At 39.3% G+C, this 20,794-nt stretch overlaps 1 protein-coding gene across 3 annotated transcripts in view; it reads left to right on the top strand.

Annotated features, from left to right (window-relative positions):
* Positions 1-15,732, top strand: part of LOC117432409 (transmembrane protein 269) — a 51,256-nt gene extending 35,524 nt beyond the window's left edge. For all 3 annotated transcript variants that reach the window (XM_059002625.1, XM_059002626.1, XM_034054306.3), the window contains exons 5-7: positions 5,661-5,804; positions 7,037-7,237; positions 12,738-15,732. In XM_059002625.1, coding sequence (XP_058858608.1) covers positions 5,661-5,804; positions 7,037-7,237; positions 12,738-12,847 — 455 coding nt within the window. In that variant the 3' untranslated portion in view covers positions 12,848-15,732. The remainder of the gene's footprint in view (positions 1-5,660; positions 5,805-7,036; positions 7,238-12,737) is intronic.
* The last annotated feature ends 5,062 nt before the right edge of the window (positions 15,733-20,794 follow it).

Genomic DNA, 20,794 nt, shown 5'->3' with positions numbered 1-20,794 from the left:
ATCAGACCTGAGATACTGCTGTCAGTAATCATGACACAACACATTGTTCAGACTTTTTATATCCTTACAGTAAAAGTTTGCCTTCCTTTTTAACCAAAAAGGCTGCACTTACACACACAACTAACAAGAATTTTTTTCAGTGTACTTATGACCTTGGTCGCCCTGTAAGCCTACTAGATGAACGAAAAGGAACTGCAATGAAGCCTACCTTTTTGACACAAAATTCAATATGACGTTTCTCTAGTTAAACAGTAACGTTTCTCTAGCTAAACAGTAACGTTTCTCTAGTTAAAACAGTAAAATTTCCTGTTAAACAGTAACGTTTTTCTAGTTATACAGTAATGTTTCTCTAGTTAAACAGTAACGTTTCTCTAGTTAAACAGTAATGTTCCTCTAGTTATACAGTAATGTTTCTCTAAACAGTAACGTTCCTCTAGTTAAACAGTAATGTTTCCCTAGTTAAACAGTAACGTTTCTCTAGTTAAGCAGTAACGTTTCTCTAGTTAAGCAGTAACGTTTCTCCAGTTAAACAGTAACGTGTCTCTAGTTTAAACAGTAATGTTCCTCTAGTTAAACAGTAATGTTTCTCTAAACAGTAACGTTTCCCTAGTTAAACAGTAATGTTTTTCTAGTTATACAGTAATGTTTCTCTAGTTAAACAGTAACGTTTCTCTAGTTAAACAGTAACGTTTCTCTAGTTATACAGTAACGTTTCTCTAGTTAAACAGTAATGTTTCCCTAGTTAAACAGTAATGTTCCTCTAGTTATACAGTAATGTTTCTCTAGTTAAACAGTAATGTTTCTCTAGTTAAACAGTAACGTTTACCTAGTTAAGCAGTAACGTTTCTCTAGTTAAGCAGTAACGTTTCTCTAGTTATACAGTAATGTTTCTCTAGTTAAACAATTACATTTCTCTATTATTATTATTATATATTTCTTAGCAGACGCCCTTATCCAGGGCGACTTACAATTGTTACAAGATATCACATTATACATTATTTCACATTATACAGATATCACATTATTTTACATACAATTACCCATTTATACAGTTGGGTTTTTACTGGAGCAATCTAGGTAAAGTACCTTGCTCAAGGGTACAACAGCAGTGTCCCTCACTGGGGATTGAACCCACAACCCTCCGGTCAAGAGTCCAGAGCCCTAACCACTACTCCACACTGCTTCTCTAGTTATGCTAAATCAACCAGTTTAACCTTGAACAAACCATCTTTAACAGTGTATGTAACCTATTCGGTTACCAGTATGGAAATGCAGTTTTAGACTGACTGGAAACGCTGTGACACTTGCAAACCATTCAAGCTGACATGATATTCCCCAGGGGCCCTTTGTTTGTGTTCACAGAAACTTTCAACCCTAGTTAAATGTTGTTTCAGCATCAGACCCGAGATACTGCTGTCAGTAATCATGACACAACACATTGGCCACTCACTATGAGTTAAGATGTATGTGTTGTGTCGGTGCCTGCTACTGAACCTGATAAATGAATATGCAGACCAGAGAGGCTTGTGTTATAACGCCAGCTCCTTCTCCTCTGCTGAAGGGGTTGATTTTTCTTTTTCTTCCCTACAAATCATTTTCTCAATGTTAAGGGCTGACGGTACGAGGCATGGAAGCCATGCTTAATCCATGGCGTACCATCTGTGTCGTTTCCCAGGCACTGCTTGTATCTATACAGGTATATATATATATACACATATATGTATAAACAAACTGATTAACAATGAGGTATGATTACTGTTCCAGGTGTGGTGCTACTTCAAGAACAAATATGTTTTTATTGATGATTAGAGTGTATCGTTTTTTAACAGTAACTGGAAAAGCGAAAAGATTTTTTGTAGATCATTTATTTGACTGCAGTGTTAATGGTGGTGTGAATACTGTTCTGTGAGCACGGCTCAACAGCTTCACATTTTCACAGATCCGTTTTACAGTATATTCTATCAATCAAGTTCCATGGTTTTCTCAGTCATTCTTGATAAAACTTGACCATTTTAACATTACACAGCGATGCCAACTGCAAGATCTGACCGCCATTATGAATAATAACAAAAAACTGATGTTTGGAAGTTGTGCAGACATTATCACCATTTCTTTTTAAGTGTAATGTCAGTGTTAACGTTTTCTTGGTAATGTTACTCTGAGTCCAAAGTACGTACCCAAGCGTGCATCCCTTGATCTGTTTCTGCAATGCATTGCAGGCTCAACCCTCAATAGACTTTCACATTAATCTGCTTGCTGTCTGGCAGTGCATCTGCATTTTAGCGAATGTTTTAAGAGCCTACATTGTATAGTGTTTTAGCAGGATTTGACTTTCCATAATTGTTGTTGTGTATGATATTTGTCTAGTTTTAACAGTGTTGTTACTCCTTTAGCAAAGGTTAGTAAATATGCCTCATTAATGTATGCTTGTGCCAAGGAGTTTGAGGTATAACTAGGGCTTATGATTTTTGGCTTTCACCATTAAAAAACGATAAAATACCCCTGATACAAAAAAAATGAAATCGGTGTATAGCAAATAAACACAGTAAAACACCGGAAAAACACTGGAAATGGTTACTCAATTCACGCTGACTTCACCGCTTTCCCATTTAAAAAAAAAAATACTTCAAAAAACAAAGCTACCTTTCCGTGCAGTTGGGCAATGTTCCTCCTTCCTGACTCGTACCTATCATTCATTCGTTCTGAATACTTTAAACCCACCCCAACTACTGAGTGGCAGCAAATTCTACATTTCTATTGGAGACTCCGCTTGTGAGATTTAAAACGAGATTACAATTACAGTAGAAGGCTTGTTTACGGGATTTAAAGCTATATTACAGTTAGATAATGAGAATTTAAACAGAACTGCAAATTGTGGCGAAATGTAAAAAACTGCCTAGACACACAAAAAACCCAGAAGAATGTGCCGTGACTGAAAGGATTTTGTTGTGGAAGCCAGCAAAGGAAAGAAGGTACAACTAAATGTGCAAATACTGTCGAGTTACTACTATTGTGACAGAAAGAAAACGGCCAAGCATTTAGGGAAGTAACCGAAAACAGTAATTTCATACAGTATATAAAAAGCGAAAGCCGCGAAAAAAAAACATTTAAAGAAATAATAATAATAATTAATAAAAACCGAAACACAGAAGCCCTGGTATAACTCATTTTAAAGAATTTGTTGTTGGTTACTGCACAGTGTTTGTGGCTTGAGCCCATATAGAAATACTACAGTACATGCTATAGCAAAGTAGTGTTTTTGGACAGTACTATAGTATTTTCTTGTATGGGATAGCTGCAGTGTATTAATATTAAAATGAAAAAAAATAAGTAAATATGGTGGATCTTTCTTGTGATGTATGTCTCTCAAAGTATATTGACAGTTATTTTTTTCCAAAGCTCTCACCAGCTCCACATTTCACACCCTGCTCTGCGTTTTGCAGCTATTGTGCACAAATGGCAATTGATGCATGACTTAATATGTGTTTTTTGTCAATTGCACAATCACTTTTAAACTAACCACAGTGAATCCAGTGGGATTACTCTGATTGTGTGAGTAATACTGGTGCTTACAGCGTTCCGCATATCTGAAATTGCTTAAATCTTTGACCCATAGCAGTATAATGAATTCATCCCCTCCTCCCCTACAGGAGACTGCTATAAGCTGGCCAGTGGTGTACAACAGGGGGAATGCTGTTTACCAGAAAGGTGGCAGGATCCATGCAGCCCTGCTAACCCTAGTGCTTTCACTGCCTCTGCTGGTGACTGCGGAGTGAAAAGGAAAACTGCTTTCTAAAGATAATCGAGCAGAGAAAATCAATCAAAAAGTACAATTGTACTTTTTAATATGTGATTCACCATGGATCTTGCCTGAGAAGCCCAAAACTTAGTATTTAAAAATTATTATTATTATTTATTTCTTAGCAGACGCCCTTATCCAGGGCGACTTACAATTGTTACAAGATATCACATTATACATTATTTCACACTATACAGATATCACATTATTTTACATACAATTACCCATTTTTACAGTTGGGTTTTTACTGGAGCAATCTAGGTAAAGTACCTTGCTCAAGGGTACAACAGCAGTGTCCCCCACTGGGGATTGAACCCACAACCCTCCGGTCAAGAGTCCAGAGCCCTAACCACTACTCCACACTGCTGCCCTAAATAGACCTAGTATAGATAATTAGGTTTAAGCAAGAAAGTGTATCCTTCCTTATCCACTGACATCTGTTACTTTAGTTAAGGCAGTCCAAGATTAGAGCTAACCAGGTTCTCCATATTTAAACCCCATGATAGGAGGCGTGCTGGTCCAGTGGTTGTTACCAGGATGTTCCTAGTTCAATCCTAGCAGCCACTGACTCACTGTGTGTGACCCTGAGCAAGTCACTTAACCTCCTTGTGCTCTGTCCTTCAGATGAGACGTAAAACAAGCAAGGTCCTATTGTAAGTGACTCTGCAGAAGCACATGTGATGCATAGTTCACCCACTAGTTTTTTTGACAGAGATCACAAGACACATGAATGAACCGAATTTGTCATTGCAAGGGCGTGACAAAACAGCTGCTGATTTGGCCAAACGTGTCCGCCAGTTTTGACAGAAACTGGATTTGTTTATCAACCAAATGACTAGAGTCCGATTTCACAATTTCCAGTTATTGAGCAGTGGTGTCAGTTTTGAAAATGAGCGCTGTGTTACCTGGCTGACAGAACTGCAGATTGCAGTCTCCCATGGAGTCCAGGATTCCGACGGGATGGGTCTGGCATGCTCATTTCTAAAATATCCTTTCTCTTTTGCAGTCAGAAATGTGAAACAGTTGGAAAAACTGTTATCACTGAATCGACAGCAATTTGAAAGTGACTTCCTTTCTCTGCAAGCCTCAGGCGACGTTGCTCAGTCACACATTCGAAGCACCTGATCTAATATACTTCAGTCTGAGGATTATGTTGAAGTCAAATCTGTTGGCACCAGGCTGTTATCTATGTTCGTGCCAACTTATCTCATCAACTTATCTCGTTTTCAAATCAAAGTTTAGGAGTAGACTTACAGAAGTAAATCTGGAAGTACAGATGCACTGTGCGGAGAACAACTCGCTGACTCACAATTTCCAGTTACTGGTGCAGAATAAGAACTCTCAGATTTCGCATTGATCACACAGAACGTAATTCCCAGTACTTCATTTCCCAGACACTGGAAACGTTTTGTTTTTCATTATGTGCAAACGTGTTTAAATAAAGTGCTGTTACTGTTGAATGTTTATATACAAAAGCACTGTTTAATAATTTATTTGTTCAATTATGTTAAAAAACTTTTCCACAGCTTTTATTTGTTTTGTGTTAATAAATAGTGTTCTACACTTTTAGCACTGCATGTGTGTATGTATATGTATGTATATATGAGAACTTCCTTTAACTTAAAGTAGTACCAGATATGTTTTTAAATTAAAATACTATAACATGCGTTTCTTTTACAAATGCACACTTGAGACTTCAGCAGCTAATGGAATTGCAAAATGGCTAAGGAGGGTTATGGAATGATTTAGCTACAATTACTTGAAATGCTGAAAACAAGCAGAAAACACCCCACCTCATTTTGGGTACAGTGCAGTTGACTGTGAAACACCAGTGTTAATGGTCCGACTTCTCTTTTTGCAGGAGCTCAGCTGGATGATTTTGCGGATTTCACCACGTTTGGCATCGCCACGGCACTGTTGCTGCAGGCCCATGGTTTACTGGATGGCATTCTGGTGATCTTCTACGTTATGGCTGTTTTCACTCGTCTCTGCTTTTACTCTAGTGGTAAGAAAAAAAGCAGATATTTCGTGAGATACCCAGACTTCTCAGAATGCTCTTAGCAAAACAGAGAGTTGTAATTGTCCTATTTGTTTAATATCTTAATATTTGAAACATACTAAACATCCACTACTTCAAAAGGCTCAATCCAAATTCTAAGTTAAAATATAACACACTAGTCAAGTAGACAAATGCTACACTTCTTCAAGACACTGGAGTTATACAGTCAGCCTGCCTGTGCGAAGTTGCCAGTCTTTGCTGGGGATTTCACAGGGAGCGTTGCATTGCCTCTGGTGTTCTTACGGGTTATGCAGGTAAAACAGACTGTTACTCTTCACTACGCTACAGTGGACCTGACTGGCCAGGCCTCCAGTGAGTTCAAATCAGACACCTTCAGGGCTGTCTGCTGTTCTCAAGAGGCCTGTAGCTCGCAGACATCCACTGCAGAGCTCTTGGGTGTAAAGAGGCATTTGACTTGATCATGGAATCGGAGGATGCTCTTCAGTCTCTGCTCGTCAACTGGCTTTTGGAACTGTCTCAGACGGGTAATTGACACTTAACGGAAACGCTGGTATCGTCCCCAGCTTTCATTAATAACCATGTTGCAACAAAGACAATGACCTGAAAAACAAGCTGGTCACCAAAGGATTTCAATTCAAGAGTTCCTGCTGCCTGCATTACAGTTAACTATTAAGTGACCCACCAAAAATGTGTTTTAGCTCTCCTGAGAAAAATGGAACGTTACCTTTCACCTTCACTTGTAAATACGGCTGTCGTATGAATCCCTGAGTGGCTCACCTGGTAAAAGCACGGGTTAGGGAGACAAAATTGTCAGAGACTGTATCTCCTCAAAGTGCAACAGAGGACCCTACTGGCTAAGCACCCAGTGAGCTCATGCGGACAGCTGCAGGGCTGACCTTTGTCTTCCAGAGCTCCTGGATCTTTAGATCGGTGCATAGTTCTCCTGAGTGCTTTTGGCAATTGCTGCAGCGAGGGAGTGTAATTAGATATTCTAAATTGGAGAGAACACCGGGGGCACTATAAATTACACTGATAATACACACTGGTTAGCATACAAGTTTTCAATAATTGTTCTAAGTCTTGCCACTACTGGTAATGGTGTTATCTATTCTTTCTGCTAGGGCTTCCTCCTGGGTATTGTAATATTAGCATGCTATTCCAATGGTATTTATTTCTGTAAGGGAGGCAGTTCACTCATCACAGACTGTCTTCCTCAGGCATCCCCTTCATGTACCGAGGGCTGCCCTGCCCCTATGCCTCTGCTATCCTGGCCTGCACCAGCCTGCTGACAGGAGCCAATGTGCTGGTGCTGCGCATCACTGCTGTGCTGATGATCCTCTTCATGGTGGACCACGGATTCTACCCCCACGACAAGGTGCTAGAGTCCCAGGCCTGGAAGAAGATTGTCTATGCAGGCGGTGAGTTTCAAACTATTTCCTGGATTGTACACACATGATACAGCAAAATACACCTTTACACAGACTTGAACCCGCGTGGGGTGAACTGTATGCCATGGGCCTACGTCTAGTTCTTACTAAATATTAGTGCTGGGACACACATGGTCCTCTCATTCAAAATTCAGACACGTATTTGTATATTCAATAATTTGCAAAATGTAATCAAAGCCTTTATATGTAACACTGTATTAAAGAAGAAAAATATTTCATTAGTAAGAATAGTTTTGAAGGCTTTACTTTACCTGACTACTTTGAACTACTAAGTTGAACTACTATTAATTTTTTTTAAATGTCTTAAAAATGTTTTTTGTATTTCAGGCCAAAAACAGTACATAAGGTATAAAGCTGATACAGACATGGATTTTTGTCTTACATGCATTACATGAATACAGTACATTCCAATTCATTCAAATATTTGAATATTTGTCCCAGCACTATTAAATATCTTGGTATTTCTGAAAAAATAATCTCCCATCTTCAGATACATGTAAAATAGGGATGCAAATCAGTTAGGATTGGTTCTGTTTTTAATCAACTGTGTTTTTAAAACCAAAACCGAAAGTTTAAAACCAAAAAACCAAACTGCATTTGTGCAGCCAAGGGAACGGCTACCATTATTACACACGTTGTTTTAACTGTGTTGTCTCACTCATACCAATGTCTTTATAATTAGACACAATGTAGAAAGAATAAAATAATGTACTGAGAGAGAGCTCCTTTAACCTGGAGGCCCTGTTGTTGCTGGAGTCAGCTGTAAGTAGAACTTCAGCTCCTGGCTTTTGAAATTGCGATTATTTAATCAACATGTTGGCTTCAAAGTGACAGAGAAGTTTGGCGGTCTTTTAAAATAGCTTCTGATGAGGAGACACTTCTAATTTAAAATGTGACCTAAATTGATGCAAGCAAAAACTTTATTATATTAACTATATATATATATATTACAGTGCCATGAAAAAGTATTTGCCCCGTCTGATTTTCTGCATTTTTGCACATTTTTCACATTGTATTTGGTCAGATTTTTTTGTGGGTTGTAGTAGTATATAGAGGGAGTCTGAAAGAAAAAATGAAGTTTGGTGCTTCTTTCATTTGTTTGGTGTGCAAGGTCAGGTGTGAAAAAGTTATTGCCCCCCCCCCCCCCCCCCTAGTTAACTCAACCCAATTAAAGGGATAATTAGGGTCAGCTGTTTGAGTACTTTGGTTAACAACCAGGCCTGATTTGGGCCAGCCCAGCCCAATATAAATCTGACTAACTTTGGCCCTTACCATCAGAGTGAAGTTGTCAGCACACAGGTTTAGAGGCATATCATGCCACGAACAAAAGAAATTCCTGAAGACCTCCGGAAAAAAGTTGTTGATGCCTATCAGTCTGGAAAGGGTTACAAAGCCATTTCTAAGGCCCTGGGGCTCCACAGAACCACAGTCAGAGCCATATTGTCCAAATGGAGAAAGTTTGGGACATTAGTGAATCTTCCCAGGAGTGGCCGTCCTGCCAAAATCTCTCCAATGAGCAAGGCGTAAAATTGTCCAGGAAGTCACAAAGAACCCTAGAACAACATCCAGGTATCTGCAGGCCTCTCTCGCCTCGGCTAAGGTCAGTGTTCATGACTCCACCATCAGAAAGACACTGGACAAAAATGGGATTCATGGCAGAGTAGCAAGGCGGAAACCGTTGCTCACTAAGAAGAACATGAATGCTCGTCTCAAGTTTGCCAAAAAGCACCTGGATGATCCTCGAGTTCTGGAACAATGTTCTATGGACAGATGAGTCAAAAGTGGAACTTTTTGGCCGACATGGGCCCCGTTATGTCTCGCAAAAACCAAACACTGCATTCCACAGTAAGAACCTCATACCAAAGGTCAAGCATGGCGGTGGTAGTGTCATGGTTTGAGGATGCTTTGCTGCATCAGGACCTGGATGCCTTGCCATCATTGAAGGAACCATGAATTCTGCTCTGTATCAGATAATTCTACAGGAGAATGTCCATGAGCTGAAGCTGAAGCGCAGCTGGGTCATGCAGCAAGACAATGGTCCGAAACACACAAGCAAGTCTACATCAGAATGGTTGAAGAACAAGAAATTTAAATTTTTGGAATGGCCTAGTCAAAGTCCAGACCTAAACCCCATTGAGATGTTGTGGCAGGACCTGAAACGAGCAGTTCATGCTCGAAAACCCACAAATGTCACTGAGTTGAAGCAGTTCTGCATGGAGGAGTGGGCCAAAATTCCTCCACAGCGCTGTGGGAGACTAATCAATAACTACAGGAAGCGTTTGGTTGCAGTTATTGCTGCTAAAAGTGGCGTAACCAGTTATTGAGTCTAAGGGGGCGATTACATTTTCACACGGGGGCATTGGGTGTTGCATAACTTTCTTTAATAAATAAATGAAATATGTATCACATTTTTTTTGTTATTTGTTCACTCAGGGTCCCTTTTATCTAATATTAGGTTTTGGTTGAAGATCTGATAACATTCAGTGTCAAAAATATGCAAAAATGCAGAAAATCAGACGGGGCAAATACTTTTTCACAGCACTGTCTATATATATATATATATATATTGTAAACGAGCCTTGCGACTTGGGTTCGTTTTGCCCTTTAAAATACCGACCAGACACAGATGGAGGGTTTGAAAGCGTTTTTGCGCTAATGTTTAATAACGAATCAATGAACAAAAACAAAACAAATCACGAACACAAAATACCCAAACACAAAATAAATACCTAGCTCTGTACGAGCACTAACTAACACACCCAGGAACACCCTGACTACACGTGGGACAGCTAGGCTGTTTCCCCACTAAAAATACACAACAACCACACAGGTTGAATACAGCACTTTTTCTTCCTCTCACGCCTGCCAGGACGCAGAGTACACCTTTCTGCTTCCTTCTTCTCAGCAGTCCTGAGCAAACTAACTGTTTCTCTTAAGTACCCTGCACCTGGTCCTAATTTACAATTGTTTCCAGGTGCCGGGAATAACTAAGCAATAAAACAATTAACACAACCAATTAAACAATACAGCACTACAATCAAACAAAACAAAACCACACATTTTACTGCGGGGATGACTCCAATCCCATCCCCACTGTGTTACACATCCTCCCCCCCAAGTGTGCAACACTGACTGGCCATTCCAAGGCCACCCCCTCCCCTAAAGCATAACCACCCACCCTCGAGTCCACAAAGTTCCACCTTCTCCCGATCCTTCGGGTGGGCTTGAGGATGGGTGGATTCCTCCGGTGCTTCAGGGTAGGGACCATGATCCGGCGAGGAGGGACCCAAACGGCTTGCTAGGGGCGACCGACGCGTAGGCCGGTACCCTGGACGGTGCAGCGACAGGCAGAGGTGTGAGCCACGGGACCGGCGCAACGACCTCTGAGACTCCAGGGGGAACACAGCGGGAGGAAGGGGGAACGCCAGTGACGTCACACGACCGCGTCGTGACGTCTGAGGTTTCAGGGGGAGCGGAGCAAGGGACCAGGTGAGCAACTGTGCCTGGTGGTGCCCCGACCTGGGCACTAGGTCGAGCACAGGGAGGTCCATGCATTCCGGCAGGGTGTCCACGAGCACGGGGCAAGGGACCGTACCCACCAGCTCCGGACTGCTTTGCTGGGGTGGAGGTCGGGGTTGTGGTGGTGCTGGGCACTTTAGCTCCTCTTCCTCATTCAGCTGCAGCTCCTGCTGCAGCTCAGGCAGCTCCTCCCCCTCTGGCTCGGGCGGCGGCAGCTCCTCTTCCACAGACAGCTGCAGCTCCTGCTGCAGCTCGGGCACTGCCGGTTTTCTCTCCGGAGCAGGCAGCTCCGGTTCCAGAGCTTGCACCTCTGGCTCTGGCTCTGGTACACGTGACTCTTGCTGGGGTGCCGGCCACACCAACTTCTGTAGCACTAGCTCCAGCTCTGACACGGGGGACTCCTGTTCCCATGTGGGCAACCCCCACTCTTGCCTCAACTGCTGGGTGCACTCGCTCTGCTTGCGGGTTGCCTCCTGCATCTCCGCCGTGGACTTTTCTAAAGTCCTGATGAGCTCTGCAATGTCCATGATTCTTAATTGTGCTGGTCTGTAGGGCTGAGTACCGCTGCCACCATATGTAAACGAGCCTTGCGACTCGGGTTCGTTTTGCCCTTTAAAATACCGACCAGACACAGATGGAGGGTTTGAAAGCGTTTTTGCGCTAATGTTTAATAACGAATCAATGAACAAAAACAAAACAAATCACGAACACAAAATACCCAAACACAAAATAAATACCTAGCTCTGTACGAGCACTAACTAACACACCCAGGAACACCCTGACTACACTTGGGACAGCTAGGCTGTTTCCCCACTAAAAATACACAACAACCACACAGGTTGAATACAGCACTTTTTCTTCCTCTCACGACTGCCAGGACGCAGAGTACACCTTTCTGCTTCCTTCTTCTCAGCAGTCCTGAGCAAACTAACTGTTTCTCTTAAGTACCCTGCACCTGGTCCTAATTTACAATTGTTTCCAGGTGCTGGGAATAACTAAGCAATAAAACAATTAACACAACCAATTAAACAATACAGCACTACAATCAAACAAAACAAAACCACACATTTTACTCCGGGGATGACTCCAATCCCATCCCCACTGTGTTACAATATATATATTGTATATATATATATATATATATATATATATATACCCATTTATTATAGCCCGTTACTATAATACATGTGACTGGATAAGGCCCTTATACTTGAATGCAATCAATATGCCGATTACAGCAACAAACTCATTTCAGTACCTGCACAGTAAATGAAGCTCCCTTAATAATAATAAACTGCCCTGCTCACAGAAGCTTCTAATTTAAAGCATCTTTCAGATATGTGTCTGCAGCTTCCCTTTCGCTTGTTTTTCAGCTTGACACATTTTACTGCTTATTCCGGTTTCACAGTGGTTCGGGACCTCAACTAACATTTTCTTTTCTTTTAATACTTTTTGCATTTGGATGTTTTAGTCAGTTCAGCATCATTAATTCATTTTTTATTAGGTCTGCACAGAGTAAATTTAACAAGACAATTATTTTTTTAACTCAAACTTCCAGCTCCAGCTTTCTACTTCTTAGGATGAGTGTTTGTGTATGCCTGCTAGTATGAGCCTTTCATCAACAAACCCTGTTAAAACTTGTTCACACTGTATCTGTATGATACTGGTAAAAAAAAAAAACGTAGTTTAGAATATACCAATTTGATACCACTTTCTGTCCTAAATCATTTTTCAGCACCAGTACATTGCATCCCTAATGCAAAATATTTTCATGAGAAGTAAATCCCACAAATGTAATGTTACTAAAATTAAAGAATAAGCCACACAGTGGTTTGCATTGTTGTATAAAAGACCCAAACTGGTACAATGAATGTATAGGTATGTGGTCGCTGTGCTTGTCCCCTAAAGCTTGCACTAATCCAGGGTTTCTCTGGTTTCTCTTTTCTTGCAGGAGTTGTCATGGTGCTGTGTTCTTCATTTCCCTCAGCTTGTGTTTACTACCTAATATGGTCAGTCTCCTACATTCTCTTCCCAGCAGCTCTCTGGAGTTGTAAAGTGTAACACAAACCCCAGCAAGTCTCTTCCTCATTCTAACCTTTCCAGCAAAAGCTTTGGCTACGGAAGCTGAGCCAGTGTTGGACAGACTCCATCATGAGGCAGCATGTCACCATGACAACTAAAGACACATTAACCTTCGACCTGAATAGGCTGCGACAGTCCTCAGTCTCTTTTTATTGAAGTGCTGATTTTAGGATTTTGGTGTTTTAAAAACCCTTCTGTATAGACGATTGTATATGTACATTAATTTGGTCGTCTAATGGAATATGATTCCATACAAAACTGCATTTTTAAAAGTCTCTTTCTTTGTGTTAAACGGATTGTATATTGCTTGTGTATTACTGAAGGGGGTATAATTGATATAATTGGGAGGATATTTAGGCAGTTGGTGATTTGCTGAGCTACAGCTGAGAAGTTGGAGACATGGTCACAGTTTACTAATCTGATACCCCTCACACAGGCCTTAGTGGCAAAGGCCTTGTAACAATGGGATGCAGCCTTTATGCTTGGAGTTTTTCATGATTTTGTAATAAACTGAACATACAAATGTATAGTAGCTGCTTAAAGACCTATTGTGACCCTTGTACACCTTTACCATAAAAGCATAATAACAAATAGTAAAAAAAAATGTGGTAAAGGATTAAAAAAAAAAACATGTAACCTTTTTTACATTGAATTAGCTTAACAGCATGATAACGTGTGTCCTTGTGTTTCGGCAGAGTACAGTCCTGAATATTTCAATATCAGGCATGTCTATAGCATGCAAACTTTCCAAAGCCAGTCATTGCCCCCCGGTGTGAGGAGGCACATTCAAGTATCTGCCCAGAAAGCTTCTGCTTCTCATCTGTGTCTCTCTGTGCATTTCTTCTTGATAAGGGGCTGTGCTGTTTTTCACTGTCATAGCAGAAGCAGGACAGAAGATATTTTTCCCGATATGTAAGATTTGTATATTTTTTTAAACAGTTGAAGGCTGTGTTAAAATGTATATTTATGTGATATAATGTATAAGCTATGCCCACTGTGAATGAGATTTAGGAAAGTATATCATCAGGACTGGTTTATACTGGTCTTCAGACTACTGGGAGACGTAACGTGACTGGCTAAAGTTCAACTCCACTATAGAGACTAGAAATCATCACGGTAGCTATGCTTTCATCAACAAGACAAACACATTTCGAGTGAACTTGCACAATTTCACACAATATATGCGAATCCTATTGTACAAAAAACTGTTTCCATCAAACTGGATTCTAGTGAACAAACAGCTGTATGTAATGACGTCACAAGTTTTTAAAAAAAATGGTTATTGCATAAATGTTTTTGATCTGAACAACAAAAAAAAAAGTTTGATTCATTTCCATTCATTTATTTTTCTATTTACTTGCTACTGTGTAAACTCAAGTGAATAACCAGCCTCGCTGAGCATTCAGGTATATAACTGCTGCTGGACTGAAAATGGACCAAGAAGGAACAGCGTATTTTCCAGAATTAACTGAAATTGCACAAGCATTGATATATATATATATATATATATATATATATATATATATATATATATATATATATATATATATATATATATATATATATGTATATATATATATATATATATATATATATATATATATGTACACACATTAATATAGCCTCTAAATTTAAAAGTATTTTTTGAAGCTGTACTTTTTCCCTTATGTAATTTAAGTAATCGTAATAATAATAATAATAATAATAATAATAATAATAATAATAAAGCAAACATAATGGCAGTCCAGTATCAGATACCCACCGGAGTTAGCTGTACCGAAACTTAAAAGAAGATCAGTCCTGCTTGGGAAAATTAGTATTTTATTTAACGGTCCAGGGGTGGAATGTAATGAAGGAATTAAAATCTACAGTGGCCAGAGATTATGCAGAGAATTGGTGTAAAAAGATGATGAAAATATTAAACGTGTCTGCAGCAGAAAAGAAGATGTGTAAGAAAAGCGAAAGAAAACAGGGTCAGGTGTATGTCGGCATTTGTGAACTTGGACCAGAACGACGCACAGAATGATCTCTGTCTCGCCCAAAAGCTGTTACAGTTTACCACAAGTCAGCTTATTATTTACCATCGTTGTGTAAATGTTGAAGCAAGTTCACTTTGAGTTTTTGAACCTAACAGAAATCTTTGGACGCTCTAATGCAAAAAATCTAATTGCAGCCATATTCAGTTGTTTGGAAAATGAACAAAATAATTATCCAGTCCAGAAAATTGTGGGGTTTAAATCGGACGGTGTATAGGTAGTGCTAGCCCAGCATTATGAAGTTTGTATATTTTATATGATCATGTCCATTAGTGAGGTTAGTATTTTGTAACGTGTCTGTCATGTAACGTGACTGTGGTGATCCCTGCAGTGATGTGTTATTTAAGTTGAATTACTGTAACTGCTTTGTCCGCTGCTCCCCAAGCAAGTTTTTTTTATATTACAAAAAAACATAGGAGATTCAAGAATCATTCTTTTTGATAATTACGGGGGTCAATTACAGCTGTGGAAAAAGTTTCGCAGTACCCTACAGTATTAACCAGTTTTGCTTCAAAAAGTCGAATGAAACCTGCTGAATAATGTTACGTTAACATATTGAATTACATACCGCTTTGTAGTTTTCCATATACTTAACAAAAAACTATTGATTAATAAAATATCTAAATTCTGTTCATGTAGTTTCTTTTTTTTAATTATGTCTCAATTCTAAAATTGTAGGTGATGTAAAACTTTTGGTCATAGCTGCAGATTTGATTAACATATGATATGTGTCATTAAGTTTGCATTAAGTGCCCTGTCTGACCACGTAAATACCACCATATGACTGAAAAAAGTATGCGCTAGCTCATAAAATGTGTTCAGAAAGTATTTCCATTGTATTTGTGTGCATCATTATCATACAGGATATATTTTTGTCTACCCCTATTAAACTTTTTTTTTTTGTCCGCTCACATGAATTAACCAAATTTCTCCTGTTTCCATCACATTTGCTAAGGTTTATTTTTACACGCATGATTTTTAGCGCATGAAAACAGTTTGATGGAAACAGCTACTGACAGTCTCTCGATTGCCGCATGAACCAGCCTCACACTATAATCTAGTGAAATCATTCCTCAGTGGAACACACTGGACCCTAGTTTAGACTAAAGATCTTCTACACTCAGGTTCTCCATTGTCCATGATACTGCCAATAGGGACATGCATTTGGATGCTATTAATGTAGAGAATATCTTTGGACACCCAACATTATTTTTTAAATACAGCTATTGCTGTGGACTCTACCATGTTAAGCATGTGTTCATTATAAAAAGGGTTTCTGTTTTTTGGTTTTTATAATTTGATCCCAGTTTTGGAGTTTACTTTTAGAAATGTTAGGTTTTATTTGTAAAGCACAAATAAAAAGCACAAATAAAAATGAAGTAAAAAAAAAAGAAAAAAGATCTGGAATTGATTTTTTTAACGGTATTATATATTATCTCTGAACCACTGTGCATACATGTTTCATTTTTGTTTAGTATAGTATAGCTTCAAATCATCATCCAGCTGTACGCATGTGTGATTTTGATTGAGTGGATTTACACTGATATTAGAGTGGGTGAAGCAGGCGTCTGGTGATTCTGCCTGTGGAGAGCGCTCTGTGCTGCTCATGAACTTTGCAGTTTTCAACTTTTTAGAAGTATAAATGCTCTGGTAAACATACATAATGTAATAATCACAATACTCATACTTTGACGGTATGATAACACATCTACAAAAAGTGCAAAGCGACAGAAAGTTATACCAAGTCCCTTTGGATCATTTTTATGTTGGCTTTAATAAAAAGTTTAGTTCTTATAGTTTTGAGGTTAATGTTTTAAAATATTGTAAAACATTTTAAATGGCACACAATTATACTGATAGGAAATAAATGGTAACGTGATAAACATTTACGGTGCAGACTATTTTGGATTATTTATAACTTTGCCAAATAGAAAGCAAATGTGTGCTTCTGAAGAGATTCCCATATACTGTCTTTTGATTCTATGTGTTTCTTGAGTGTTTATGGAATAAATGGGAACATTTTATCATTGTTTATCAATTAAAACCGAAAATCAGAAATCCTGTTTATAATGAAGATCAGATGTCTGCTCTCAAGTGTCCATATTGCCCTACCCAAATAAAGGGTCACGTCAGGGTTACATACACTTTATTTTATGGAGTCTTTCTGCGTTTCCTAATGCTACAGCTGGCAGACACAGTTACGGGTGACACCCCACTTTCCCTATAGTATGCAAGTTCAGTAAGCCCTGAATTACACAGTCGGCATGGCACATGGGTTTTGTATTGAGAGGACCATTTAGCAAGTGTGATGATGTGAAACTAAGCAAGTGTAGGAGGGCGGGAAGGCTATCTTCGTCTGAATGCAGGTAGCTCAGTAGTGAGCTCCTGCCTGGGCACTCACATGCTGCATCTCTGCTGGGTCTTTCTATGAACAAGCACTTAGACATTGACCACAATGCTAACACCACTAAACAAGCAACTGGGCATTGACCACAATGCTAAAAACCCTAAACAAGCACCTGGGCATTGATCACAATGCTAACAACACTAAGCAAGCACCTGGGCATTGACCACAATGCTAACAACACTAAACAAGCACCTGGGCATTGATCACAGTGCACACCACCACTAAACAAGCACTTGGGCATTGATCACAATGCACACCACCACTAAACAAGCACCTGGACATTGATCACAATGCATACCACCACTAAACAAGCACCTGGACATTAATCACAATGCACACCACCACTAAACAAGCACCTGGACATTGATCACAGTGCACACCACCACTAAACAAGCACCTGGACATTGATCACAATGCACACCACCACTAAACAAGCACCTTGTCATTGATCACAATGCATACCACCACTAAACAAGCACTTGGACATTGATCACAATGCACACCACCACTAAACAAGCACTTGGATATTGATCACAATGTACACCACCACTAAACAAGCACTTGGACATTGATCACAATGCATACCACCACTAAACAAGCAACTGGGCATTGATCACAATGCATACCACCACTAAACAAGATGCTGGAATTTATATAGGAGAAGAAGAGAAGACAATACAGTAGGGTTACACATCAAAGTAAAGGTTTTAGAATTCGTATTACTTGTGTTTTATTTAACTTTATTTAACTTCTGCATCCCTTAAATAAATTGTAATGGTGTTATAATATTCACAAAATTAAAGAGGTTATTTAAAGATATCATTTGCAAATTGTGTTTTTATTGATGTAAATGTGGACTTATACAAGAATAGGACATAAAAGGTTGTAGATACTTGTGATAAAACAAAACAAAAACTTTCTGCTGTGGCAGGATGGCTCGCAGTGGTGAGGTGTGGTGACGTCACGGACCAGGAAGTAACTGAAACCAAAACAATGGATGGGCGGGTGAAGCTGAACGCATCGGCGGTCAGCGTATTTAATAAATCAAATAAACAAAACAAATGATTTTAACAAAACAACAAAACAAAAGGGCACGAGGGCCAAACGAATCAGACAGACAAACAAGTAAGTGTCGTGCCTGCTAATCCAGCACGTTTTAGCAATTGTTAATTTCTGTCTCCTCTCTATCTCCCCGTACCTCCTCTCTGCACCCAACCCCACAGCACAGACAGCTGCAGGTTCTTATACTCTGGCCGAGGGGTTAACTGGTTGTTAATTATCTTATTACCCCTGGGCCACAGTCTGCACGCAGCTAGTTAAAGCTGATCAGTCATGCATCCTCACTGGGTTTTTAAATTATAAATATAAAAAACAATAACAAAAGACGCAGCGCTTTTATCAGCGCTGCAAACAAATACAAATAATAATAAATAGGGGCGGGACACTCCGCCACAGTAGCTCAGCACCAAGTCTGTAGGATGTGAAGAAGTTGTCACTTGTGACATTATGACCTTGGAGTCCTTGAGTCATTCCCAACACTACTCACATCCCCTGGTTTCTAGCAGGTGCGTCTCCAGGCAATTTCCCATATTCCATGCATAGCTGGATTTAGCATTGCAGGTTGCCCCTATTTTGATGCCATACTTAGCAGACTTGTTAGACATATAATGACTAAAAGATCAGTGTCCTCTGAAGGGGACAAGACGTTCATCCACTGTAACATTTGGTCCTGGGTTGTAGAGCAAAGGCAGCATTTCTACCCATGTTTCCCACACTTCCCTGATAGCAGTTAATTTGTCTCTTTTTATGTAGGTTGGCTCTAGTATCACGATTATCAAAGCGACTCTAGCTAGCAATGATGTGAAGTGTTAACAAATAACTTCAAAACCACTCAAAAGCCATTTAAAAGTATTACATTTGCTGTAGATGCTGTTCTAGAATATTATAATACCCTGTACAATGTGTTTTTATCAACTTCCTCTTTTCAGGTATTTTCACAGAGACTATTTTTACATGTACTTTTAATACCATGTTATCACACACTTATCAAGACTTTCTTGCCTGCACGATGATGATGAATGGTATGTTCAAAAGTGGGTAATAAAATGCTGATCAATTGCTTATTTTACATTTCAAAGCATAACAAACAACCTTGATGTGGTGCAATGGAGCAGGACTAGGGCTGTGTTCACACCGAGCCCCTTAGGGGGATTGGCTCCGAACTCAGTACGGTTTGGTTCGTTTGAAGTCTAGTGTGAACAACAAAGTTCACTTGGCAAACAAACCGAACTGAGTCCAACTGAAGAGGGGGTGTGACAGGATGTTCGAGTGGTGATGTCACAGACCAGGAAGTAACCACAGACAGGCACGGTACTACAGATGAGTTGCCACTGTGTTCTTAATTCTTTATTAATAACAAAATTATAAAGATTTAATCAAAACAATCATGAAACACAGAAATACTCGACAAAACAAAAATGGCACAGTGCCAAACAAACAAAATAGAACATGGCAAAATAAAACAAATACTGTGCTGGTTCAACTCCAGTATGCGCAGCAATTGTTATTTCTTCATTTTAGTTCTCTATATTCCTCCCATGTTCCTCTTCTCAACTCTCAACCAATCTCTATGACTGGCTGCTTTGCTTTTATATATATGTGGCCATCTCCCAAATGGTAATTACTTAACTAATTTGGGAGACGGCCACGTTACGCACGAGTTTTAGCTGGATGGGGGATTTTAACCCCATCCATGCTGCAAAACAATAACAAAACACTTGCTTTAAAATAAACATAAAACACTACCTTGTAGTAGCAATCACAATCCTAGCAACGTCAATAACAAGTATTTTGCAACGGAAATATAAATGAACTACCCTGAAATAATACAAATACACAAGGCAGTAGGATTGCGCGACAGATCCAAGAAAATTGCTGGATAAGTCAGGTTTGTTTATGACAAAAAAAGATGATGAAAGAGTTACTTCAGGTATGTTTAATATTATAATGTAACTTATTTATAAAATATTGGTATATTTCGATAACATTGATAAAATATGTATGCATTTATTATTATTATTATTATTATTATTATTATTATTATTATTATTATTATTATTATTATTATTATTATTAGCGATAGTAGTCGTAGTATTAGTATTATTAGTATTGTTATGATGAAACGGGTCAACTAGCCCTGTTCAAAGCTAACACAGTTTTTTGCGAAAGTTCGCCTAGTTGAAAGCACCTCAGGTGTGTGATGTGATGGATGAAGGTGAAAACAAAGCCCAGTGATGCGCTATGACACGAGCAGAGAACACTTGCAATGATGCTGTTATTGTCTGAATGTGAATTGAAACGAAAGAAACAAAAAAACACTGTTTTTATAATTTATAGGCATATCAATTTTACATTTATTACTTCCTTGCCTTGACTTTAATGACATTGGCGTGAGCAGATCTACCATTAGATGGCACTAACGAG

This window comes from Acipenser ruthenus, chromosome 27, assembly GCF_902713425.1.
Source record: "Acipenser ruthenus chromosome 27, fAciRut3.2 maternal haplotype, whole genome shotgun sequence".
NCBI classification, from domain to species: domain Eukaryota; kingdom Metazoa; phylum Chordata; class Actinopteri; order Acipenseriformes; family Acipenseridae; genus Acipenser; species Acipenser ruthenus.
The sequence above is the reverse complement of the archived record's forward strand: the minus strand, read 5'-3'. Positions and strand labels throughout refer to the sequence as shown.